Genomic DNA, 27,100 nt, shown 5'->3' with positions numbered 1-27,100 from the left:
AAATCGGTAGATGTTTTATATTTACAATTATTCACAATGTCTATAATTTCTTTTCCATCCACTGCTGTGAGGAACATTGAACAGGGATTTCTTTCTATGAGATTATTATCCCAATCCTCAGGTTGGGAATCGGGAATTTTTTCTGCCAAGCTTGGTCCAATATTTACAAAAAAAATATTAAAACCATTGACTACCTCATCTTATTTCCTTCTTGACATTATTATCTTAAAAGTAAGATAAGTAACTAGCAAATAAATAAGCTAGCTTTTTATTAGCTAGCTTCTAGAATTGATGCCTTAATGGAAGATAAACAAAAAATCATAAATAAGAGACAACTTCTTGAAATCAGAGTGATTTTATTTCTGTAAGTCCCTTGCTGCTCCCTTGTTTTTACTTGGGGTCACCACAGCAAATCCAAGGTGGATCTGCACATTGATTTCACAAGTTTTATGCCGGATGCCCTTTCTGAAGCAACTCCACAAATGTGACAGGGATGAGGCTTGAACCAGTGTCATCAACTGAACACCTCCCCCTAAAAATCACTTCCCCCTTCCTTCACATCATTTCAGAGCATCAGCAGCATTTCACCAATTATTGCCTCATTTCTGCTTAAAATTGCACTCCAGTCATCATCTATCTCAGCGACAGATATCTGAAGCTTTTGTAAAACAATCATTTCCACATGTTTTATTGTGTGTTTGTATGACTATGTTTGTATTTTAGTGTTGTCTTATTTGTACTGGTGAGCCGAAGACAATTTTCCACCTTGGTGGACAATAAAGAATTATTCCGTTATATTCTATTTCATAATAGAAGACGGGGGAAGCAGTCAAAGGGAATAATGTGATTATTAACTATAAGATGACAAAGTAAAACCTCTTAAATCATTCTAAAGCCAGTTTTAAGCAGAAACTAGGCGATAATCGGTTAATTGCTGCTGATGCTCCGAAATGACGTATGTGGCTGCTGTGGTGCTCTGATCGCACAATTTGAGAATTCTGAGTGCATAAAACTGTATAAAGCATAATAAGCAAATAAAAGAACATAGAGTTTACTCACTTTGTGATTGTTTTCATAAGCTAAATGTAGAAAGGCCAACACTGCCTGCTACCAAAACTATGTTACACAGGTAACAATGACACAGAGTTTACTCAGTGAAAAGTGATGCAGCTGTATCATATTTGTGCATTGCATCCACAAGATTTTTTTTTTTCTATTTAGACAAAAAATAAGCCTAATTTTCTTTAAATATGTCTTTTTTTTTTTTTAACTTTCTCAGATATCACTTTTTGCAGTGAAGGTAAATTAAACAATTTCATTTATGCTTCTAAAGTTTTTGGTTGGAGTAATCTGTTCACTCGCTTCATCTGACTGGCTTGCTATTTCCTTCATTTGACACACACACACACACCCACACACACACAGCAGGCTGAGGAGTGTGGCCACGCCTCCTACTGAGGCGGAAGACCACGACTCCTACAAAGATCATGAAACTGGATTGACAGACAGTCTGTGGACATGAGATGAAATACCAGTGATTTATGGAAACAAATATGCATGGGTGTATAATCATACTGTGCAGAGTCGCACTGTGACTGTGTTCTCATAGTGATTCATCATACTTTTCTTCTCTCCTCACCAGGTTACAGCAAAAAGAGTTGGCTCTTCTATGTGCAACGAAAGTGCCAGAATATGTGAAATATTTTGTTCACTCACCTGATAAACAATGCTTCAAGAACTTGAGGTAAGTTCTATATTGGCCCTGAGGCTCATTGTTGCCGATGCTTAGGTCCAGATGGATGAGGCACCACTCAAATACAGGTTTCTTCCCCCAGGCATGGCTGCATTCCATTTACAGTGGGGGGGGGGCTATAATTCCAAAAAATGCCCGGAATGAATTCAAATTAACCACATATCCATAAAAACTACATTTTTCAACATTATTTTGCATTGAGAGTTAGCTTCCCTTGGCTACTGACTTGTATATGAAAACCGCAGATATGCACATTTTGTCTAAATAACACACTGACAGTTTATCATCAAGACCATTATGTGGCCAAACTGAATGCATGCATTCAATTACTCATTTGACTGGTGAAGGTCGACATACCTTTGTATACTGGCATAGTTCCATCTTAGAATTGGAATATAATATATAAGATATACCTTACTGAATTTTCATGCCACTTGATTGTCCATTAACAATACCAGGTTACCATTTGACCACTCCCCAAACCATAATTCAATGTTTGCATTGATGTAAGTCACACATGACTGATCAGAGGCTAAAGAAAAAGCCCAGTTTGGATACTGTATCTTGTGGCAATATACTGAAGCAAAAAAGATGCCTCAAGTGATTTCCATAAAATGGGCTCAGTGGTCAAGATCATGGACAATATCACTGCAGACTGGAACAAATGCCAGCAGAATCTTAGAGCTGCTGGGCTTAGGAGGAAGGAAGCTAATCTGCTGCATGTTGAGAATAGAAAACAGTATTATGCATAGACTAAAGGACCAAGGCAGACCATTCACAGTAGCTGAACATGTTGATGAGTACCTTCAGAATACAACAGATGACCCAAAGACCAAGACCAAGAGAATGAAAGATGAAGTTACATTTTCCAGAGATACTTCAGTATCACTACCCAGAACAAGCCATGTCTTCAGGATGTTCAGCGCTGAAGTTCGAAAGCAGAAGTTGCTAACTCCTGAACAGTTTGGTGACAGTCTTAAAGTTCTATTCGGCAAGACCAAGGACAGCTCTACAGTGACACTGTTAGACTTTTGTTTGGCCATGGAGCAACTTCCCTCAAATTAGAGCCAATAGCTGAATGAGAATAGCCTTACATGTGTCAGACATACAAGGATGCATATTGAAAATTTCTGCAAAATAACAATTTTAAGCACGTGTTTCATAAAATGCCAGTAGCCGCAAGAAGCCAAATCACAGAGAGAAATAACATTTAGATATCTTCTTTATATACAATAAAAGTTTATTTAAACTCTTTCCCGGGTGTTTTTCCTCCAAAAAGGCATTTATAGCCTCCCCCTATAGCTGGGTGGACTGAGACAATGCAGATTAATTGGTTTGTCCAAAGATACAGTAACATGAGAGTGAATTGAACCCAGGTCTACATATTGGCAGGCCAGCTCCATATCCAATGACCAATTTGCTCTGCTTTTCCTGACGCAGCCCTACTCATTTATTTGGGCATGGGGCCAGCACTCAGAATGTACTGGCTGACACTCGTGGCTGAGCTCAAGTCACTGAACAGTGCATCCGGAAAGTATTCACAGTGCTTCACTTTTTCCACATGTTGTTGTATTACAGCCTTATTCCAAACTGGAGTAAATTCTTTTTTTTTTTTTTCCTCAAAATTCTACTCACACACCCCATAATGACAATATGAAAAATGTTTTTTAGAATTTTTTGCCAAATCTCATCACACCAGAGAATTTTGTTTCTCCTGGTCTGAGAGTCCTTCAGGTGCCTTTGGAAAACTGCAATCGGGCTGTCATGTGCCGTTTACTAAGGTGTGGCTACTGTCTCTACCATACAAGCCTGATTGGTGGATTACTGCAGAGATGGTTGTCCTTCTGGAAGGTTCTCCTCCCTCCACAGAAGAATGCTGGAGTTCTGACAGAGTGACCATTGGGGTCTTGGTCACCTCCTTGACTAAGGCCCTTCTCCCCCGGGAGACCAGCTCTAGGAAGAGTCCTGGTGGATCGGAACTTCTTCCATTTACGGATGATGGAGGCCACTGTGCTCATTGGGACTTCAAAGCAGCAGAAATGATTCTGCAGTCTTTCCCAGATTTGTCCCTCGAGATAATCCTGTCTCGGACGTCTACAGACAGTTCCTTTGACTTCATGTTTGGTTTGTGCTCTGACATGCACTGTCAACTGTGGGACCTTATATGCAGACAAGTGTGTGTCTTTCCAAATCACATCCAGTCAACTGAATTTACCCCAGGTGGACTCCAGTTAAGCTGTAAAAACATCTCAGGGATGATCAGTGGAAACAGGATGCACCTGAGCTCAATTTTGACCTTCATAGCAAAGGATGTGAGTATTTATGTTCGTGCAATTTCTTAATTTTTTTATTTTAAATAAATTTGTAAAAAATCTCAGAAAATTTTTTTTCCACATTGTCATTATCAATCAATCAATCAACATTTATTTATAAAGCGCTTTACAGCAACCGACTGGTGTCCAAAGTGCTTAACATTAAAACACAAATTTACAAATAAAACACATACAAAATAAAATTTTAAAACAACACATAAAAAAAAAGAACATAAAAATAACAGAACATGTCACCCCACTAAGTGTTAAAAGCCAGTTTAAATAAATAAGTCTTTAACTTAGATTTAAAAAGTGCTAGGTCAGGAATAGTACCGTAACTCAAGAGGTAGCTCATTCCACAGTCTGGGGCCAGCTACCGCGAAAGCATGATCACCCCAGCGTTTATATCTTGACCTTGGAACATCTAAGTAAAGCTGGCCAGACCGCCCTTAACGTCCTACTGTAGGTGCGCAAAGTTAAAATTTCAGACAAGTAGGGAGGTGCAAGGCCATAAATAGCTTTAAAAACAAACATTAAAATTTTAAAATCAATTCTAAAACGAACTGGAAGCCAGTGGAGTGAGTATAGGATGGGCGCAATATGCTCACGTCTAGAAGTGTTTGTCAAAGACGAGCAGCACATTCTGCACCAACTGGAGACGCACAGAGACGACTGATTAATGCCCGCATAAAGTGCATTACAATAATCAAGTCTGGAGCTGGTGAAAGCATGAATGCCGTCTCAAGATCACGTCTACTGAGAAAGTGCTTTATTTTAGCCAAGAGGCGAAGTTGGAAAACAACTAGCTTTGACAACAGAATTTATCTGTTGATCGAACCTCAAACAGCTGTCAAATATCACTCCCAAATTCTTGACAGCTGGTTTTACATAGTTAGCCAAAGCACCAAAATTTGGTGTTACCACATTTGGTATGCCAGTGCGCTCAAACACCATGATCTCAGTTTTACCATCATTCAGGTAAAGGAAGTTTCGGGACAGCCACTGCTTTACATCACAAATACAATTAAATAATGATGACAAAGCATCACTCCCATTAGTCCTCACAGGCAGATAGATTTGCAGATCATCTGCATAACAATGAAAGGACAAATTGTGCTGGGTTATAATTGACCCCAATGGCAGAATGTACAAAGAAAATAGAATCGGCCCAAGGACAGATCCCTGCGGCACTCCACAGCACAGAGGAGCAGTTGATGAGGAAAGGTCCCCAATCATGACAGAAAAGCTCCTTTCAGCCAAATATGATCTAAACCACTCAAGTGCAGTACCATGAATGCCAATAAAATGTTCCAACCGGGAAACAAGTACTGTGTGATCCACAGTATCAAAGGCTGCTGTGAGGTCCAACAGAACCAGCACAGCAGGATTCCCTGCATCCACCGACAGAGTAATATCATTATGAACTTTTAAAAGTGCTGACTCAGTGCTGTGTCGCGATCTAAACCCAGACTGGAATTTTTCAAGGATGAGATTGTCTTCTAAAAATGATTGTAACTGTAAAAAGACAACCTTTTCTAAAACCTTAGATAGAAATGGCAGATGAGACACAGGTCTAAAATTGGATAAAACTGATGAGTCCAGGTGAGGTTTTTTAAGATGGGGCATTGTGTATAGAATTTTGAGAAAAAGAATGAATTTCATCCATTTTGAAATAAGGCTGTAACATAAGATGTGGAAAAAGTGAAGTGTTGTGAATAATTCCTGGAAGCACTGTAAAGTGATAAAATTCACTAGTGATATTTGTAATAAAAGTCCTATCACCGGTGCCTTTTCATGTGATTTCCATGTTTTGCTATATGTCACTGATGGTAGAGTGCCTGTAAAGTGATAAAATTCACTAGTGATATTTGTAATAAAAGTCCTATCACCGGTGCCTTTTCATGTGATTTCCATGTTTTGCTATATGTCACTGATGGTAGAGTGCCTGTCAAAAGTATGTACATCCCTTTGATTTTTACGTTTTATTACGTCAAATCAAAATTGCAAAATTCTTTGCAATTTTTGTTTCTTCTATTTGGCTCGGGATCATCATAGAGTATCCATTATTGTTCTGTATGTTGACTTGGTACAAGCTTTACCTTTGCACAAGGAGAAGTGGGCACAGAGAAACATAATTTCATCATAAATACACTTGTTTCAACATGTGATGAGCCAGGATTGTGGCAGGAGAAACCACCAAGACTTCTGAAGAGATTACAAGCTTCAATGGCTGCAACTGGAGAAACAGTACATACAGCAAGGGTTGCCTGTCTGCTTGACCAGATTTTGAAGTTGGATGGAAGAATATTTTGTGGCCTTATGGGACCAGAAGGTTTTTTTAATTCCAAAACCAGATTGTTTTACAACATACGTAAGCCAAATATATAAAGAAATACACCATCTTGGCTGTGAATCATGGTGTTGGAACCACTTCTGTCCTATTGGGCCCAGGGCACTTGTTAGGACAGACAATGACATGAATGTAAATAACATACCAATATGCTAACTTTGGCAGCAGCATCTGTGGATTCAAACCACAATTATGAAAGTATGAGACGGTACATCTGTCAAATGCATTTAATTTCAGAACTATAACCGTATGGTAAAAAGTTTTGAAATTTAATACTTACTGGGGATTGTGCTGTCATTCTTTAACAAATTTCATGACTACGTCGCCACCACTCTAGATACCAGGTGCCACTGGATTCCTTCAAGCAAGCTGACTTCAATACACCCTATGATATTGATTGCCACATACCAGATTTTCAGCAATATTGGATTTTATGGAAAAGTCAAAAAACTTATTCTCACAGGTTACAAATTTTATTTGGCCCTCTCGAAAATTGTCGCAGTTGATCTTCAGACCAAGCCTCACAACTTTTTCTGCTAATACACACATTTGTTTCCCCATGACACATTTCAAGTTCAGTATAGCAAATGATTATAAGTGTGAAACAGATTTTACAAATAAGTGATGTGCTTTGTAAATTGATTCAAGGGATTTGCTGAAGTCACCACTGTGCTGGGAAAATTACGTAAAGAAGTTCAAGCTGATGCTTTTTCTGGAAAAACTACAGATGGATATGGACATCATGAAGTATAACATCCCCAACAGCAAGAAGGAGTACGCCACCATTGTCAGAGACAAAGTCGACAAGAATCTTTTCATAATGGAGGTTAATATGCAGAAGTCACTCAGTTGTTCCATTACTGATAATTACCATACTTCAGAGTCAACACACTTTAGTTATTTGCAGATCTAATTGGGAAGTGTAGCTTAAAATTTGGCAAATTTTGGCTAAAAAAGTTAATTACAACTTTTGTTACATTACATCGTTTCCACTCAAATCTCTTGAGAACTACCCTCATTTTGTCATCTGCATTGTGTAATAGAAACCCATTTTTCCAGAAAATGTTGAAAAGAAAAATCCTGAATATCAATATATAGTAGAGTATTTGTAGTGGAATTGTAATAACACAAATTACCTTTCGCAAAGCTTAAAATTGTATAATGGCTTGCTAGAGTATGAAAAAAAGAAAAAGAATATTTCTTATGTCACAAAATACCTTCATTTGCTCCTACAGTTTATTCTGCTGTATGCTCTTACCACCACCTTACCAAATATTGCATATATATTGATCAAATGTATGGATTAGGCCACTGCTCAAGATGTCCTGTAGATTTTTCAAGTTTTTACATCAAGCTGTGAAAAACAAGTTTCAATCCATTTAATGGGTGATCCCACGAAATGTATTTCTGTTCATGATATCAAAGATTAATTGCATTTATTTATTCATTCACACCAAAGCTAACATGACAACCACAGCCTAGTACGCCAAAATTTGATTTAATAAACACCTGAACCAAGGTTAACCTGTTAGCTTGCCTTATTCAGTGACTTAAAGGTGGGGGCATGCCCAGGGCCTCATTCCTCCAGCCCAGGTCATGCAGGGTCTCGGCCATGGTCTACCTCTTTATTGAAATATGTGCTGGCTGTGACTTCAGCGTACTAAGGCACTGCCAACATGGCAACACCCAGAACAGCAGTTTGAGGGCTTCAAAACAGTATTTCAGTGACTTTGTAGTGAGGAATGACTTTTCATTCACAAACAGTAAATCAAATGTGTAATCAAAACATCTAAAATGTTCTGTCATAACATTTTGACATCAAAACAATGAAATTTTATTTCCACTGCACAAATGGAGACCATTCATTATTTATTTTATATGATACCTAAATAGATCTGCATCATTTTATTTATTTCATTGATAATTTACTTAAAATCAGACAGGAGTTTCTTCTCAGAGCAGGAATCAGATCCAGCAGTTCCCTTCACCCAGCAGGCAGCTTTGCCGACATCTTGCTGAAAACCCGAGGAACTTAGTAGTGGTGTGCGATACTGCAAAATTTGGTATTGATCCGACACCAAGTAAATACAGGACCAGTATCGCTGATACAGATACGAGGTCTGTCCATAAAGTATCGTACCTTTTTATTTTTTTTTTTAAACTATATGGATTTGATTCATATGTTTTCACGTCAGACAAGCTTGAACCCTCGTGCGCATGCGTGAGTTTTTCCACGCCTGTCGGTGACGTCATTTGCCTGTGAGCACGCCTTGTGGAAGGAGTGGTCCCGCCCCCTCGTCGGATTTTCATTGTCTGGAAATGGCGGAATGAAAAGGACTTTTTTCCATCAGAATTTTTTCAGAAGCTGTTAGAGACTGGACACTTGGAAACCATTCAAAAAATTTATCTGGCTTTCAGTGAAAATTTTACGGGCTTCACAGAGAATAAGGACTTTAACTACAGCTTTAAGGACAGCTTTAAGGACTGCTTTAAGGACTGCTTTAAGGACGCTCGACGCGCCGTGCTCCGAGCTGCGATGACGAGGCACAAACCACTGGATCATTTCTAAATGGATGGCTCTGTGGATACGAGACCGTCGTGTGCTCTTTCTCTGGTTATCACAAGAGCTGGACATCTGCCATTTTCCGGAAAATTTCACTTTTAACAAGAGATTTTGTCATGGAAAGCCGCGCGGAGGCTTCGCGCGTCACGACCGATTCGCTGATGAAGTGAGACAAAGGAACACCTCCGTTTTGGAGTGTTAGAGGACAAGTTGGGACATGCCTATCTCGGCTTTCAGTGCTTACCAGTCGAGTGAGTATAAGAGAAATTGTGGAGAGCTGGAAATAATGAATGCCACATGACACAGAACCCACCAATCAAATGCCAAGGATCTAATTAGGCGTCATATAATACATCACATTTAACTTTTTAAAACTAATATAATGAGTACACTAGCTAACTATATAGGGAACTCGGAGAGCAATATTAATGCCAGAATAATTATTTTAGCCAACCATTATTACCTTTGGCAGATGACAAAGGAAGGCAATCAGAATTCTGTCTTTGGCTCCTGTCAAATCTTTGTGACATTATAAGGCAGCAGTTCTCAGGAAATAGGTGAAATGTGCAACATTGAAGACTAAGAAAAGCAAATCATTTTTTAAACAGATTCAGATCAGTGCTAACTGCTATGTACTCAGTTGATCATTGACCTGAGGAATTAGAGTCAGATCAGTGTCAGCTAACCTTTATACTGAAAATAAAATTTGCCATTGAAAGACATTTATTGAGAAAAAAAAAATATTGAAATGGATTACTGGCGCTGCAAATAGTTAAATTCAATCTTTTTTTAATTCAGTCATTTTAGAGCCATATTCTCAAAATTTTGCTTTTACATTTACTCTGTTGTGTTTTTCTTTTGGTTGTTTGTTTTTTACTCTTAAATATCCTTCAATTTGTTCTGAAACATGCACTATGTAGCACATGACAGACCCTGTCAGTGACATCCAAAATAAAATTAAGAAAATTATATTTCACCACCATTAATATCAATCAATCAATCAATCAATTTTTTTTTATATAGCGCCAAATCACAACAAACAGTTGCCCCAAGGCGCTTTATATTGTAAGGCAAGGCCATACAATAATGATGTAAAACCCCAACGGTCAAAACGACCCCCTGTGAGCAAGCACTTGGCTACAGTGGGAAGGAATATGTATTTTGTTTCAATTGCATATGAAATTATCACAAACAAGTCACACTAAATAGTATCCATACAAACACAGAAAATGCAAGTACATATTTTCTGTCATTGCTTTTATATTGACTGATGTAACTTGACATTTGTATTCCATAATTAAACAAAAAAAATCTATTTACAATTGATATGCCCAGACATGGATGAATGCACAACTTCCTTTTCACAGCTAACATTTTATATTTATACAGTATATTCAGTGCCTTCATCAACATGGATGTCACTCATGTCTTTTCTCATTCTTGTTTGTTCTTCATCCTCCCAGGTACCTGGTCTGTCTGAGAACCATCCCTCCGTGCTGCAAGGGAATACGCTTTGGGTAGCTTTGCTTGGAGAAACTTGTGGGAAGAAGTACAAGGCCACTGTAGAGAGTGTGCAGCTGGACAATCTAAAACTGAAGTTTAGTGGAGAGTAAGCTCACTTTTTATCCCCCACTGGCCGAACGCCCAAAGGGGGATTATGTCTTGACTATTTCTGTCTGTCTGTCTGTCTTTTCATTTGTCTGTCCATCCCAAAAATGGTATGTATCAACTCCTCTCACACTTTTAGGAGCAGTTGCATGAAACATGGCACGAGTCCTTATTTAAGGGCCCCTTCACACATAGTACGAATAAGTACAGCGCGACTCACAGTGGTACAGCTTATATGAGCAAACCACGAAAACATTGAGCCGATGGGCAGGCCGTCATGCACGCGATGGTGTCATGCAAGCAGGAACACAGTGCGAGCAGCTGCACCATATTGCACCGCTGATGTAGAGGAAAATAAAATAAAAACCAGATGTATAATTAGTGAATATCACTGGGTTGATATAAATAATAAATAAAAGGGGACACAATACAGAACCCCGCGGTTAAATAACCCTGGTTAATTAAAAAATAAATGGCACTCACGGGATTCGAACCCGTAAGTTCTGATTACCAGACAGAAACTTTACCACCGCGCTAAAATCACAGACTTTTTGCAGGAGCGTGAAATAGCTAAAATACACGAGCCGATAAATGTATTATTATTTTTTTTTTAAAGAGAAAAAAAAAGCGTTGATAACTGACCAAACAGCATTGTTATGGTGGAATTCTGCTGACACGTGACTGAAAGTGGTGTATTTGTCGCACTGTTGGTTTGTCCTGTGGCATGCTGCTCACAGCCCTCGCAGCCAGACACGCATGTCCTGTCAGACAGACGTGACATTCAGATTGCCTGCTGCATGTCCACATGAACTGACGGCCCATTTCTCCAGCCCGTCGCAACAGCAATATATGTTTTTATATATTTCCACGTGATGACAGCAAGCACAGACATGCGCGCATGTCCGTCAAACACGGGACGTGTTCTAAAGCTGTGACATCCAGGACGAGAGATGTCTCAACAGCCGTTGGCAGCCAGCCACGCCCCTGTCCTGTCAGAGCACAGACCAAGATGTCTTTCTGTGATCAGATGAGAGGTGCGTCACCTGTGGGTGTGGGGGGGGGGTACGTGAACCACAGTCACAAGTGTTGTGGGGGGAGCCGACACTCTGGCAGGCCACATGTGCGCTTGGCAACTCCACAGTCATGGGGCACTTAGACATATTTCACATCCAGCTCAACAGTGATCATCTGCTGACTGTTGTCCTGATAATACTACAAATGGCCACACATTGTCTAAGTGCCAAAGAGAGTGTTAGATGTTCATGCGTCACCTGGAATTTTGCCGACACCTGCCGTGAGAGGGTTCGATGGGCTCTCACAGTGTACACTCTGTCTTTCAGCCGCTGGTGTGCACAAATAGTTGTAGCAACAGGTGTATGAGATGTTGGAAGCAGCTACGATTTTACACATATTGCATACGATTCCTGGTTCATGCGCACTTCATGCACAATATGACCACATTAGTACTATGTGTGAAGGGACCCTTAGGTTGGTAATACACATATTTTTAAATCATTCCATTTGTGCTCATTTTACCAGAGTTATCACCCTCAATTAACAAATCTGGACTCCGTCAGTTTCATGCTTGGGTGCCTGCATTCCAAAATCAACTTCTCTCACATTTTTAGTAGGAATTTCATATAACTTGGTAGAAATCCTTGTTATAGGTTGATAATATGCATATAGTAATATTGTACAAGATTGGCAGATTTTGGCAGCGTTATGGACCTTGATTAACAAACCTAGATTCTGACAGTTTCATGAGTGGGTGCCTGCAATCTGAAATCAATTCGGGAAACTTAATACAATTCCTTGAAATGTTATCAGAATGTAGCAAGCACTTGTACCAGAGCAACATTTACCAGTGGGTGATATTGTGTTGTCACAGCACTCTTGTGTACATATGCGTCTCACCCCGTGTATGCCGGGATAGTCTCTGACCCCTCTAACAGTAGATTATATACAACCCCACATCAGAAAAAGTTGGGAAATTAAAATAAAATACCATGTTTTGTTTGTTTGTTTTCCATTTCTGCATTTAAGGCCTGTCACACATTCTGAAAAAGCATTTACCACTTTGTAACACAACAACAACTGAAAAGTGTTTTGGCATTAAGGATACCAAACGATGAAGCATTTCAGGTGTTATTTTATCCCATTCTTATGGCAAGCACATCTTAAGTTGTGCAGAAGTACGGAGTCTTCATTGTTGCAGTTTCTATTTCAAAATCCTCCATATATTTTCAATTAGGGGCAGGTCCCCATGGCTGGCAGGCCAGCCCAGTACCCATAACCTCTCCTTCTTTATCCATGCCTGTGTATATGATTATGCAGAATATGGTTTTGCAATGTCTTGCTGAAAAATGCATGCACATCACTGGAAAAGATGTTCCCTTGAAGGCTACATAATGTTCCTCTAAAATCTCAATGTACTTTTTTGCATTAAGCCTCTGGAGTCCATGGACTGCTGGTGAGGTCACACGATTAATTTGTTCATTTTCATTACCCACTTATTCCAGTTAAGGGTCATGGGGGAGCTGGAGCCTAACCCAGCAATCATTTTCAGTCAGGTTTTAGAATTCATCATAGTACAGAAACAGCATTAGTGAAGGTTACAAATGATCTTCTTATGGCCTCAGACAGTGGACTCATCTCTGTGCTTGTTCTGTTAGACCTCAGTGCTGCTTTTGATACTGTTGACCATAAAATTTTATTACAGAGATTAGAGCATGCCATAGGTATTAAAGGCACTGCGCTGCGGTGGTTTGAATCATATTTATCTAATAGATTACAATTTGTTCATGTAAATGGGGAATCTTCTTCACAGACTAAGGTTAATTATGGAGTTCCACAAGGTTCTGTGCTAGGACCAATTTTATTCACTTTATACATGCTTCCCTTAGGCAGTATTATTAGACGGCATTGCTTAAATTTTCATTGTTACGCAGATGATACCCAGCTTTATCTATCCATGAAGCCAGAGGACACACACCAATTAGCTAAACTGCAGGATTGTCTTACAGATGTAAAGACATGGATGACCTTGTACTTGGCCCCACAAATCTTAGAAACATGGTGTCTAACCAGATCCTTACTCTGGGTGGCATTACCCTGACCTCTAGTAATACTGTGAGAAATCTTGGAGTCATTTTTGATCAGGATATGTCATTCAAAGCTACATATTAAACAAATATGTAGGACTGCTTTTTTGTATTTACGCAATATCTCTAAAATTAGAAAGGTCTTGTCTCAGAGTGATGCTGAAAAACTAATTCATGCATTTATTTCCTCTAGGCTGGACTATTATAATTCATTATTATCAGGTTGTCCTAAAAGTTCCCTGAAAAGCCTTCAGTTAATTCAAAATGCTGCAGCTAGAGTACTAACGGGGACTAGAAGGAGAGAGCATATCTCACCCATATTGGCCTCTCTTCATTGGCTTCCTGTTAATTCTAGAATAGAATTTAAAATTCTTCTTCTTACTTATAAGGTTTTGAATAATCAGGTCCCATCTTATCTTAGGGACCTCATAGTACCATATCACCCCAATAGAGCGCTTCGCTCTCAGACTGCAGGCTTACTTGTAGTTCCTAGGGTTTGTAAGAGTAGAATGGGAGGCAGAGCCTTCAGCTTTCAGGCTCCTCTCCTGTGGAACCAGCTCCCAATTCAGATCAGGGAGACAGACACCCTCTCTACTTTAAGATTAGGCTTAAAACTTTCCTTTTTGCTAAAGCTTATAGTTAGGGCTGGATCAGGTGACCCTGAACCATCCCTTAGTTATGCTGCTATAGACGTAGACTGCTGGGGGGTTCCATGATGCACTGAGTGTTTCTCTTTTTGCTCTGTATGCACCACTCTGCATTTAATCATTAGTGATTGATCTCTGCTCCCCTCCACAGCATGTCTTTTTCCTGGTTCTCTCCCTCAGCCCCAACCAGTCCCAGCAGAAGACTGCCCCTCCCTGAGCCTGGTTCTGCTGGAGGTTTCTTCCTGTTAAAAGGGAGTTTTCCTTCCCACTGTCGCCAAGTGCTTGCTCACAGGGGTCGTTTTGACCGTTGGGGTTTTTACGTAATTATTGTATGCCCTTGCCTTACAATATAAAGCGCCTTGGGGCAACTGTTTGTTGTGATTTGGCGCTATATAAATACAAATTGATTGATTGATTGATTGGGAAATAGGTGGGGTATACCCTAGACAGGATGCTAGTCAATCACACAAATTCACACCTATGGTCAATTTAACATTTACAATTCACCTAACCTGCATGTCTTTGGAATTAGGAGGAAGCGAACCCATGTATACACGAGAACATGCAAACTCCACACAGGAAGGACTATGAGGAAACGAGCCTATAACCTTCTTGCTCTGAAGGAACTGTGCTAAAAGCTAAGCCACCGTGCCATCTCAGTCCAAACCACTGGTGTTTTATGTTCGTGGACCCCTCAGAGATAATGTTGCCATCACGGAACTGTAAATTGCCTTGGTCAATGGCACTGACACAACCCCTTAGGATAACAGACCCTGATAACAGCCTGGGTGGTTCTTTTTGTCTTTGGTCCCAAGCACACAACATCCATTTCTTCCAAAAATGTCTGGAATAATGATTGGTCTGAACACATTACATATTTCCTCTGTGTGATGGTTCAACCCAGATGACTTTGACGCAAGAGAAGTCGATGCCCCTTCAGGACAAGGTTTACATAAGCCTTCCATTAAAGCTGAAACTCCATATTATTGTGCTTGACGGAGATTTCATGAAGCAATAATGACTTGGATTTATAGAGTGCTTTCAAGACACCCAAAGCGCTTTACAAGTTGCATTATTCATTCACTCACACATTCACACATTGGTGACCCCCATCTCATTCACACACAGGCAAGGTGGGTTAAGTATCCTGCCCAAGGACACAATGGCAACATGCAGATTTTTGACTGGCTGGGAGCTGGATTCAAACTGCTAACCCTTCGGTCATGAGACGGCTCACTCTACCAACTGAGCTGTTGCCACCCCAATGCCCCCAAAGGTTTTGAAACCTTGTGAAACAGTGTTTTAGATAACATCACTCACTTGCAATACTGATGACAAGTGACTGTATCAACCCAAGCCACTGGATCAATTCATTCTTTAATTCGGGTTTATTTCCCTGTTATGTTGTATATTTTGTACCTTATTTGGAAGATGGATTCTGAAATAATTCACCAAAACACAGATGTTGCAAAGGTTTTGAAACATTGTGAAGTAGTGTTTTGACTTTGCCATACAAAATTTGCAGTGTGTGGGGGGTGGGGGGGGGGGTACTTTCTGGATTATCCCCAGCGCCACATTCTATCAATTCTTTTACCCTGTTTTACTGTCCCAGTCAGGTGAATATTTTAGACCACTTTTAACCATGTGCTGTGCATAGTTTTTCTCCTCATGGTTGCTTAATTTGTTCAGTCTGTATATCCAACAGATGACAGACATATTTATGAAATATTAGATTTCCAAATGAAAGTTGCTTTTGCAATTGATGTGCATCAAGCTTAGCCACTGTCTAGTGATTCATATTTGATATGTACTCTTAATTTGGTGAATTACAAGATGATAGCATATCTTGGGTTTTTTTCCTGCAAAATCTGGCTGTATGGGCTCACTCATTCATCCTTCATGGTATTAGTGTATTAAAAGGTTTTCTCTTGATTTTGCTGCAGACTACCACATGGCCCTTTGGAATCAATGAAGTTCACCATTAAGTTTGAGTATAACCATGTGACCCTACATCACCAGCACAGAGCAGTTAAGTTGGTCACTGAATTCAGCCTGCAACCAGTATTGTTCCCTGATGTGTGCAACTCCAAGAGGAAACCTCAGCCCCCCCAACTCAGGTTAGACATTCTTCAAACAGTTTTAGTTTGGTATTTAACACCGTTCTAACAACAGCTTCTCTTCAGTATCTGGGCCATATCTTCTACGTGGACAAAGCAGAGTACAGCACAACACAAGTGTCATTCCTAATTTCCACACAATGCTTGTGGTTTTCAAACACAGTGTCCATAGTGTTCAAATCTCAGGTAAAATTGTGAATACTTTCTCGCTTGATTTGCACTTGGTATCAGTAAAACGACTACACCATGGACCTCCAAAACAAGGCTCCTCTCTCGTACCCTTGCATAGGCTTTCCCAGAGAGGCTGAGAAGTGGGATTCCTTTATAATTGGAACACACTTTCCAATCCCCTGTTTTAAAGATGGGAACTACCATCCCATCTTGTCAATCCACAGGTACTGTCCCAGACTTCCATGCAATACTGTATTGTATATTGTATCCGCCCCCAGCGACTTGCCACCAAGGAGTTTTACTCATATGACTACCTCGGTTATGTCTGCTAGAGTGATGGCACTAGACCCACATAAGTTTTCCATCCCTGCCTCCTCAATGGAGGTCTTGTCAGTAGGGTTGAGGAGATCCTCAGAGTGTTCTTACTACTTACTGCCTGACGATATCCTGAGCACCGTTTAGCAGCTCTCCTCCCTTGCTGAACACAGCGTGAGCCAAAAACGACCTCCCTTTTCCTGAGTTGCCTGATAGTTTGTCAGATCCGCTTTGGGGCTGAATAAGAGTCATTCTCCATGACCTCTACAAACTCCTTCTACACCAGAGTTTTTTTTCTCAGCAACCACTGAGCTGCAGTCCTTCTGGCCTGCTGGTACCCGTTTGCTGATTCTTGTTTGACAGCAATTTTTACATTTACATAGAATTTATTAGTTTCCCTGCAAGATCAAAACAAAGGGACTGCAGACCAAACATTGACCACAGGCTGAAAATTCTCCCTACTGCATATAGGAAAAATGTACCCCGAATGCTTTGTCTTCGACATCCCTTTTAAGTCACGGTGCTGCAACAGCCTTACTCCTGGTTACATTCCTCATCGACTTCAAAATTCTCTTGTTAACATTCAAAACCATCTACAGCCTTGCACCTCCATATCTGTCTGACCTCATCCATGTGGCCACTCCCTCTCACATCCTCAGATCTTCCTTCTCCACTCACTTGACTACCCCCCTGCTCGTCTCAACACTGTGGGGTGCAAAGCATTCAGCTGCTCTGCTCCCCACCTATGGAACTCATTACTACTTGTCCTCAATATTATAAACTCTCTCTCCCACTTTTCAAATCAAAAGTCAAAACCCATTTGTTTAAGGCTGCTTTTTATATCTGACACATTTTAATCTGTTATTTATTTCTTATGTATTTTAAATTGTGTTTAGTGTTTTATTTGTTTTTAGTCCTGCGCGGTGTCCTTGATTGCTGAGAAAGGCGCCTATACGAGGGCTGTCAATAAAGTATAGGTCCTTTTTATTTTTTTCAAAAACTATATGGATTTCATTCATATGTTTTTACGTCAGACATGCTTGAACCCTCGTGCGCATGCGTGAGTTTTTCCACGCCTGTCGGTGACGTCATTCGCCTGTGAGCACTCCTTGTGGGAGGAGTTGTCCAGCCCCTCATCGGAATTTCTTTGTCTGAGAAGTTGCTGAGAGACTGGCGCTTTGTTTGATCAAAATTTTTTCTAAACCTGTGAGACACATCGAAGTGGACACGGTTCGAAAAATTAAGCTGGTTTTCCGTGAAAATTTTAACGGCTGATGAGAGATTTTGAGGTGATACTATCGCTTTAAGGACTTCCCACGGAGCGAGACGTCGTGCAGCGCTCTCAGGCGCCGTCGTCAGCCTGTTTCAAGCTGAAAACCTCCACATTTCAGGCTCTATTGATCCAGGACGTCGTGAGAGAACAGAAGTTTCAGAAGAAGTCTGTTTCAGCATTTTATCCGGATATTCCACTGTTAGAGATTTTTTTAATGAAAGACGTGCGGACGGGTCCGCGCGTCGGGACGCAGCCGGCGCGGTGTGGCGGCACAGGAAAAACACCTCCGTGTTGATAACCATTTGTAAAATCCAGGCGGCTTTTGATGGCTTTCAGTGGAGTGAGTATATGAGAAATTGTTTAACAGCTGGACATGTTCCAACTTGTCCTTAAGGCTTCCAACGGAGGTGTTTTTCCTGTGGCGGAGCGTCGCAGCGGCTGCGAGCCGACGCTGCAATCCGTTCGCACGTCTTGCATTAAAAAAATCTCCTTTAACAGTGGAATATCCGGATAAAATGCTGAAACCGACTTCTTCTGAAACTTCTCTGTTCTCTCACGATGTCCTGGATAAATAGAGCCTGAAATGTGGAGGTTTTCAGCTTGAAACAGGCTGATGACGGTGCCTGAGAGCGCTGCACGACGTCTCGCTCCGTGGGAAGTCCTTAAAGCGACAGTATCACCTCAAAATCTCTCATCAGCTGTTAAAATTTTCACCGAAAACCAGCTTAATTTTTCGAACCGTGTCCACTTCGATGTGTCTCACAGATTTAGAAAAAATTTTGATCAAACAAAGCGCCAGTCTCTCAGCAACTTCTCAGACAAAGGAATTCCGACGAGGGGCTGGACGACTCCTCCCACAAGGAGTGCTCACAGGCGAATGACGTCACCGACAGGCGTGGAAAAACTCACGCATGCGCACGAGGGTTCAAGCATGTCTGACGTAAAAACATATGAATGAAATCCATATAGTTTTTGAAAAAATAAAAAGGACCTATACTTTGACAGACCTCGTAAATAAAATGCATGATTATATTATTAATATTATTTTTAAAAAAATAAAGTGAAAAAATAGTAGAGTTCATGTTGAAAGTGCTATTTTCAGAACAACATGAAGATTCACTATCATTAAAAACATGCTTCCTGTTCAGTTTTTATCCCCCCAGTATGAAATCCGTGAGGATATAGCGTTCAGCATGCCTGTCTATCCGTTCATTTTCACTTGTTGGTGCGATATCTCAAGAACCAGTTGACCAATTTCATTCATACTTACGTACTTTGGTGATCCCCGATACCAGTCGATTATGGTGACCTTGGGGTGAATTTCAAGGTTACAGTGAGATATTCAAGATGTTGTCATTGCCACCCTTGTTAGCACGATATCTCAAGAACCAGTTGACCAATTTCATTTATATTATGCATAAGCATGTACTTGGGAGATCCCCTGACACTTTGCATTACTGATTTGTGGGGACTGGGGGGATATGCCATCTTCTGATGACTCTTGTTTAAAATGCTGATGCCTGTTATCAGAACAAGAAAGTCTGTATTTAAGTGCAGCCCTTGGTGTTAAACAGTCAGTCAATCAATTTGAACTATCAACAGTCAATTAGGTAAAGGTTAACAAATTTGACATAGAATATACCTGATGTGACTTGGGGTTAACCTCAATAATCTCAGGGCAATGTCATGAGGCATACAGTCAACAAAAATATAAATGCAACACTTTTGGTTTTGCTCCCATTTTGTATGAGATGAACTCAAAGATCTAAAACTTTTTCCACATACACAATATCGCCATTTCCCTCAAATATTGTTCACAAACCAGTCTAAATCTGTGATAGTGAGCACTTCTCCTTTGCTGAGATAATCCATCCCACCTCACAGGTGTGCCATATCAAGATGCTGATTAGACACCATGATTAGTGCACAGGTGTGCCTTAGACTGTCCACAATAAAAGGCCACTCTGAAAGGTGCAGTTTTATCACACAGCACGCCACAGATGTCGCAAGATTTGAGGGAGCGTGCAATTGGCATGCTGACAGTAGGAATGTCAACCAGAGCTGTTGCTCGTGTATTGAATGTTCATTTCTCTACCATAAGCCGTCTCCAAAGGCGTTTCAGAGAATTTGGCAGTACATCCAACCAGCCTCACAACCGCAGACCACGTGTAACCAGTAGTTTTACATCCTCATTGAAGACAACTTTGGATGCTGTAGCTCCTCTGAAAAAGAGAGCTTTAAATCAGAAGTGCCTGACTCCGTGGTATAACTCACAAACTCGTAGCTTAAAGCAGATAACCCGTAAGTTGGAGAGGAAATGGCGTCTCACTAATTTAGAAGATCTTCACTTAGCCTGGAAAAAGAGTCTGTTGCTCTATAAAAAAGCCCTCCGTAAAGCTAGGACATCTTTCTACTCATCACTAATTGAAGAAAATAAGAACAACCCCAGGTTTCTTTTCAGCACTGTAGCCAGGCTGACAAAGAGTCAGAGCTCTATTGAGCTGAGTATTCCATTAACTTTAACTAACAAAATTTTAACTATTAGAGAAAAAATTACTCATAACCATCCCAAAGACGTATCGTTATCTTTGGCTGCTTTCAGTGATGCCGGTATTTGGTTAGACTCTTTCTCTCCGATTGTTCTGTCTGAGTTATTTTCATTAGTTACTTCATCCAAACCATCAACATGTTTATTAGACCCCATTCCTACCAGGCTGCTCAAGGAAGCCCTACCATTATTTAATGCTTCGATCTTAAATATGATCAGTCTATCTTTGTTAGTTGGCTATGTACCACAGGCTTTTAAGGTGGCAGTAATTAAACCATTACTTAAAAAGCCATCACTTGACCCAGCTATCTTAGCTAATTATAGGCCAATCTCCAACCTTCCTTTTCTCTCAAAAATTCTTGAAAGGGTAGTTGTAAAACAGCTAACTGATCATCTGCAGAGGAATGGTCTATTTGAAGAGTTTCAGTCAGGTTTTAGAATTCATCATAGTACAGAAACAGCATTAGTGAAGGTTACAAATGATCTTCTTATGGCCTCGGACAGTGGACTCATCTCTGTGCTTGTTCTGTTAGACCTCAGTGCTGCTTTTGATACTGTTGACCATACAATTTTATTACAGAGATTAGAGCATGCCATAGGTATTAAAGGCACTGCGCTGCGGTGGTTTGAATCATATTTGTCTAATAGATTACAATTTGTTCATGTAAATGGGGAATCTTCTTCACAGACTAAAGTTAATTATGGAATTCCACAAGGTTCTGTGCTAGGACCAATTTTATTCACTTTATACATGCTTCCCTTAGGTAGTATTATTAGACGGTATTGCTTAAATTTTCATTGTTACGCAGATGATACCCAGCTTTATCTATCCATGAAGCCAGAGGACACACACCAATTAGCTAAACTGCAGGATTGTCTTACAGACATAAAGACATGGATGACCTCTAATTTCCTGCTTTTAAACTCAGATAAAACTGAAGTTATTGTACTTGGCCCCACAAATCTTAGAAACATGGTGTCTAACCAGATCCTTACTCTGGATGGCATTACCCTGACCTCTAGTAATACTGTGAGAAATCTTGGAGTCATTTTTGATCAGGATATGTCATTCAAAGCGCATATTAAACAAATATGTAGGACTGCTTTTTTGCATTTACGCAGTATCTCTAAAATCAGAAAGGTCTTGTCTCAGAGTGATGCTGAAAAACTAATTCATGCATTTATTTCCTCTAGGCTGGACTATTGTAATTCATTATTATCAGGTTGTCCTAAAAGTTCCCTAAAAAGCCTTCAGTTAATTCAAAATGCTGCAGCTAGAGTATTGACGGGGACTAGAAGGAGAGAGCATATCTCACCCATATTGGCCTCTCTTCATTGGCTTCCTGTTAATTCTAGAATAGAATTTAAAATTCTTCTTCTTACTTATAAGGTTTTGAATAATCAGGTCCCATCTTATCTTAGGGACCTCGTAGTACCATATCACCCCAATAGAGCGCTTTGCTCTCAGACTGCAGGCTTACTTGTAGTTCCTAGGGTTTGTAAGAGTAGAATGGGAGGCAGAGCCTTCAGCTTTCAGGCTCCTCTCCTGTGGAACCAGCTCCCAATTCAGATCAGGGAGACAGACACCCTCTCTACTTTTAAGATTAGGCTTAAAACTTTCCTTTTTGCTAAAGCTTATAGTTAGGGCTGGATCAGGTGACCCTGAACCATCCCTTAGTTATGCTGCTATAGACGTAGACTGCTGGGGGGTTCCCATGATGCACTGTTTCTTTCTGTTTTTGCTCTGTATGCACCACTCTGCATTTAATCATTAGTGATCGATCTCTGCTCCCCTCCACAGCATGTCTTTTTCCTGGTTCTCTCCCTCAGCCCCAACCAGTCCCAGCAGAAGACTGCCCCTCCCTGAGCCTGGTTCTGCTGGAGGTTTCTTCCTGTTAAAAGGGAGTTTTTCCTTCCCACTGTAGCCAAGTGCTTGCTCACAGGGGGTCGTTTTGACCGTTGGGGTTTTACATAATTATTGTATGGCCTTGCCTTACAATATAAAGCGCCTTGGGGCAACTGTTTGTTGTGATTTGGCGCTATATAAAAAAAATTGATTGATTATCTCAGCAAAGGAGAAGTGCTCACTATCACAGATTTAGACTGGTTTGTTAACAATATTTGAGGGAAATGGTGATATTGTGTATGTGGAAAAAGTTTTAGATCTTTGAGTTCATCTCATACAAAATGGGAGCAAAACCAAAAGTGTTGCGTTTATATTTTTGTTGAGTGTATTTTGCATTGATTATTTGTCCATTGCATTACTGTATGACTGATGTCATTTTCCATGCAGTTTGGCTCCATTTACTGTGCGTTTTAGTTCCATACATTTTGTGCCATTGAATGACCATGATATGAGGAAGATAAATTCTGTTCACCATAAACTGATTTGAATCTTATGCAGTCTTCTTATGGATATCTTTAGCAGCCAAGTTTCACGTGTTTTTTTCTCATGATACTGTCATAAAATATGTCACATTTTGGTGTCAACCCAAATTTTGTGATGCCATCACAAAGTTGGCGTGTAACATATACCCTCTCCCATGTCGCTTGCAGGCTGTTTGACACAATGCTGAACAACAACTGGGAGCAGTATGAAGCAGTACAGCACATCGTGAACGGATCATCCAAGCCAGCTCCTTACCTGGTGTTTGGCCCACCTGGAACAGGTATGCGATGTGTTTGCAATCAGTGTGCTGTGACACACACTGCAAAAACACAGAAACTCAATCCAGCTGGTTTTATATTTAGGCAAAACTGTGACTCTGGTTGAGGCCATCAAGCAGATTGAGAACCAGACTTCTGCCCACATCCTGGCCTGTGCCCACTCCAACAGTGCCACTGACCTGCTTTGTATGCAAATTTTGAACGACGTGGAGGAGCATAAAGTGCTTCGCATTTATGCCAAGTACTTGAACTCAGCAAGGATTCCAGAGAAACTAAAGGTCAGTCAGTGTCAGATGCTCTTATTTTCTAAGTGCTTAAGTGGTGTTTTACTGATCAAGAATCAGACATACATACAGTAGTAGAACAGATGCCACATCGGCTGCAACATCCCAGTGTTCCAGATTCTGAGCCTTTATGTGACTACGTATGAGCTCACTTCCACAGCTTACTGGCATTCCAGAGTGAAGCAAAACCATTGGTAAAGTTGACACTTTGTCCCTGCACCACAGGAGGCATCTCTCATCTGATCACAGAGTGACATTTTGGTCTGTGCGCTGACAGGATAGGGGGCGTAGCTGGCTGCCCACAGCTGGTGGGACATCTCCGGTTCTGGACATTACAGCTGCAGCACATGTCCCGTGTTTTGATGGACATGTGCGTGTGTGTGCTTGTGTGGAAATACCTAAAAACATATATCGTTTTTGTGATGGGAGGAGGAGCAACGGACCGTCAGTCCGTTTGGACATGCAGCAGGCGATCTGAATGTCACGTCTGACAGGACATGTGTTGAACCATGAGGGCTGTGAGCAGCGTGCTGCGCGACCAGGACAAGCAAACAGTATGACAAATACCCCACTTTCAGTCACATATCAGCAGAAATACGCCGTACCAAACAATGTTTGGTCAGTTATCACAGTGTTTTTTTGTTTGTTTGTTTTTTGTTTTTTAGAAAATATGTTTATCTGCTTGTTGATTTTACCCATTTCACTCTCCTGTTACAAGACAGTGATTGTAGCGCAGTGGTAAAGTTTCTGTGTTGTAATCAGAGATTATGGGTCTGAATCCCGTGCCGTTTTTTTCTTTTATTTAACCATGGTTATTTAACGGCCCCTTCATGACTGTATGTCTGTGACCATAGGTCATCTACAGAGGAACATACAGATCATATTTGTATTGCCCGCTTGATAAATGTGGTGTTTTATATGGTGTGTGGGTTTATTTCATTTTAAATACATCCATCTCCTTCCTCACATCAGGCAGGTTCCCAAAGCTTTCACAGGAGTGATCGTAGCTCAGTGGTAAAGTTTCTGACTGGCAATCAGAGCTTTTGGAAGGCTTGCATTTGAGTCCCGTGGGTGGCATGTAATTTTTATTTATTTGTTTTTATTTTCAGCTTCTGTTAAGAGCTGCTGTCTTCCCGCGTGCACAAAACTGTTGCAGCATGTATTTATTTTTTTTGTCACAGCAGCTGCAAGATGTGCAGCTGCTGGCAGTGTGTTCCCGCGTGCACGAAGTGTCACACCAGAATCGTGCACGCCTGCCCATTGGCGCGATGTTTTGTGGTTCAATCACACGAGCTGTTTTGCCAGTGAGTCGCCCTGAGTTGGACTTTATTCACACTATGTGTGAAAGAGGGCCCTAAGGTAAGTCGCTGTCTGTGTAATCACTCATTTTTAAGAAGTTTCTTGACATTTACTAAGGCAAACAGACATACATGCACCTCCATATGGATTCTCTTGACGCTACCAGACACCTATAATTACATTTTTGCCTATTCAGTGGTAAGAAGAAGGTGTTCATTTAGCTGTTGAGCCTGTGACAGTGTTAGGATTCTGTTAGTGTACTCATGGAAGTCCAATGTAATGTTTTGTGTGTGGACACATGCTTGTGCATGACCGCAGCATCTCACTCACTCACCTTCAACCGCTTACTCCAATTAATGGTCACAAGGAGCTGGAGCCTATCCCAGTAGTCTTAGGGCCTGAGGCAGGGTACACCCTGGAAAGGACACTAGTCTGTCCAGGGTGTACCCAGTCTAATCCACCTAACCTGCGTGTCTTTGGATGTGTGAGTAAGCCGGACCACATGGAAGGAACCCATGCAAACACGGGTAGAACATGCAAACTCGACACAGAAAGACCACAGATGGGAATCGAACCCATGACCTTCTTGCTGTGAGGCAACAGTGCTAACCACTAATCCACCATGGTACAGCATCTCATGTATTTAAAATATAAAGTCCCTCTAGTTATTCACTTTCACATTCACTCTTTGCACCCCCCTAGTGGCCATTAGTATGAAAGAAAGCTTGACAGATGACACGGTGAACCAAGATCATTCACTCAGTTTTGTGCTGCAGTAATTCAGGGCTTCCTGGTGCTTCTTGTATTTGACAATAAATGTTTTCAAGTTGTTTTTTCAAAGTTTATGTAATGAACACTTTCATAGGCATGCTCCAACCTGAAAACACAAACTGCGGAATATCCTAAAAAAGAGAAGCTGATGGAGTACAAAATCATCGTCACCACCCTGTTTACTGCTGGAAGGTAACAAATAGCCTCAGACTGCAGGTTTATTCACTTGTGTGACTCCAACAAGTAAGTAGCAGATTTCACTATTGCTCTCTGCAAAAATGACATCCTGATTGTATTCCCTTTGAGTTACAGACAAACTTTGTGTATGTCGCTCATCTGCACAGCTTTGACATGGCTAGATAGTTGTACCCGTGGGCATGAAGACAAGAAGGGCTATAAGAAATTTGACCTATACAACCTTAACCATGACCCAAATTATTGACCTCTGGCTGACCTTGCCAGGGAAATTCTGGAACCTACATATGTGTGTCACATTTAGTCCAAATTGAATTGAAAATAAAATTATTTGACCTTCACCAAACTGAATTAAGACCAATTTTGGGGTCAGCCTTCATTGCCATACCATTGAGTAGGCCAACAAACAGACAAACCAGCAGTACCTTGTGATCGACATTTGGCAAATTTGACCTTGCTGGACAGTTCTGGAACCCACCTACATATGTGTGCTAAGTTGGGAACAAATCAAAATAAAACACTTAAATTTTCACATTTGACCCCAGCAGCCTTGATTGCAATGATTGACCTTTGGTAAAGTTGATGTCACATAGGCATATTCTAGCACCCTCCTACATACAATATGTGTGGCAAGTTTGGTGGCTATCAGAGTGAAAAATCATCATTTTGATGTTTGACCCCAAGACCTTAACCTTTTCCAAACCCACACCTTTAAAGGACAGTTTTGAAGTGTACTGTCATCGACATACAAAGTTTACTGCAACTTGACCAAAGGACCTGGGAGGAAGGAGTAAGGGAACAAACAAGCAAACAAACAGATAAGCCAGAATTTTGATCTTTGGTGAATTTGATGTCCCCTGGGTAATTCTAAAACCCACTTATGTATGTGTGCCACCTTTGGTGGCTATCAGAGTGAAAAGTCAAAATTTTGATGTTTGACCCCGGTGATTCTGACCTGTATTAAACCAAAGCTGTTCTGGGGTAGACTGTCATCCACATGCCAGGTTGACTAGAAATTTGCCAAATAACCTTGGGGGAGTAGAGGAACAGACAGAAAACCAACATTTTGATCTCTGACCCCACCAGCTTTAACCTTTGGCATGACAGACCCCTTAAGGACAATTCT

At 40.7% G+C, this 27,100-nt stretch overlaps 1 protein-coding gene across 5 annotated transcripts in view; it reads left to right on the top strand.

Moving 5' to 3' along the window:
• The window catches only part of LOC117512414 (putative helicase mov-10-B.2), a 79,982-nt gene that overhangs the window by 25,996 nt on the left and 26,886 nt on the right, over positions 1 to 27,100 (top strand). For all 5 annotated transcript variants that reach the window (XM_034172468.1, XM_034172467.1, XM_034172466.1 and 2 more), the window contains 7 exons: positions 1,643 to 1,744; positions 7,064 to 7,241; positions 10,442 to 10,587; positions 16,278 to 16,451; positions 23,315 to 23,427; positions 23,510 to 23,703; positions 25,874 to 25,971. In XM_034172468.1, coding sequence (XP_034028359.1) covers positions 1,643 to 1,744; positions 7,064 to 7,241; positions 10,442 to 10,587; positions 16,278 to 16,451; positions 23,315 to 23,427; positions 23,510 to 23,703; positions 25,874 to 25,971 — 1,005 coding nt within the window. The remainder of the gene's footprint in view (positions 1 to 1,642; positions 1,745 to 7,063; positions 7,242 to 10,441; positions 10,588 to 16,277; positions 16,452 to 23,314; positions 23,428 to 23,509; positions 23,704 to 25,873; positions 25,972 to 27,100) is intronic.

The sequence above is a fragment of the Thalassophryne amazonica genome, chromosome 6, assembly GCF_902500255.1.
Source record: "Thalassophryne amazonica chromosome 6, fThaAma1.1, whole genome shotgun sequence".
Lineage (NCBI taxonomy): Eukaryota > Metazoa > Chordata > Actinopteri > Batrachoidiformes > Batrachoididae > Thalassophryne > Thalassophryne amazonica.
Note: the sequence above shows the minus strand (reverse complement) of the source record. Positions and strands in the feature narration are given on the sequence as shown.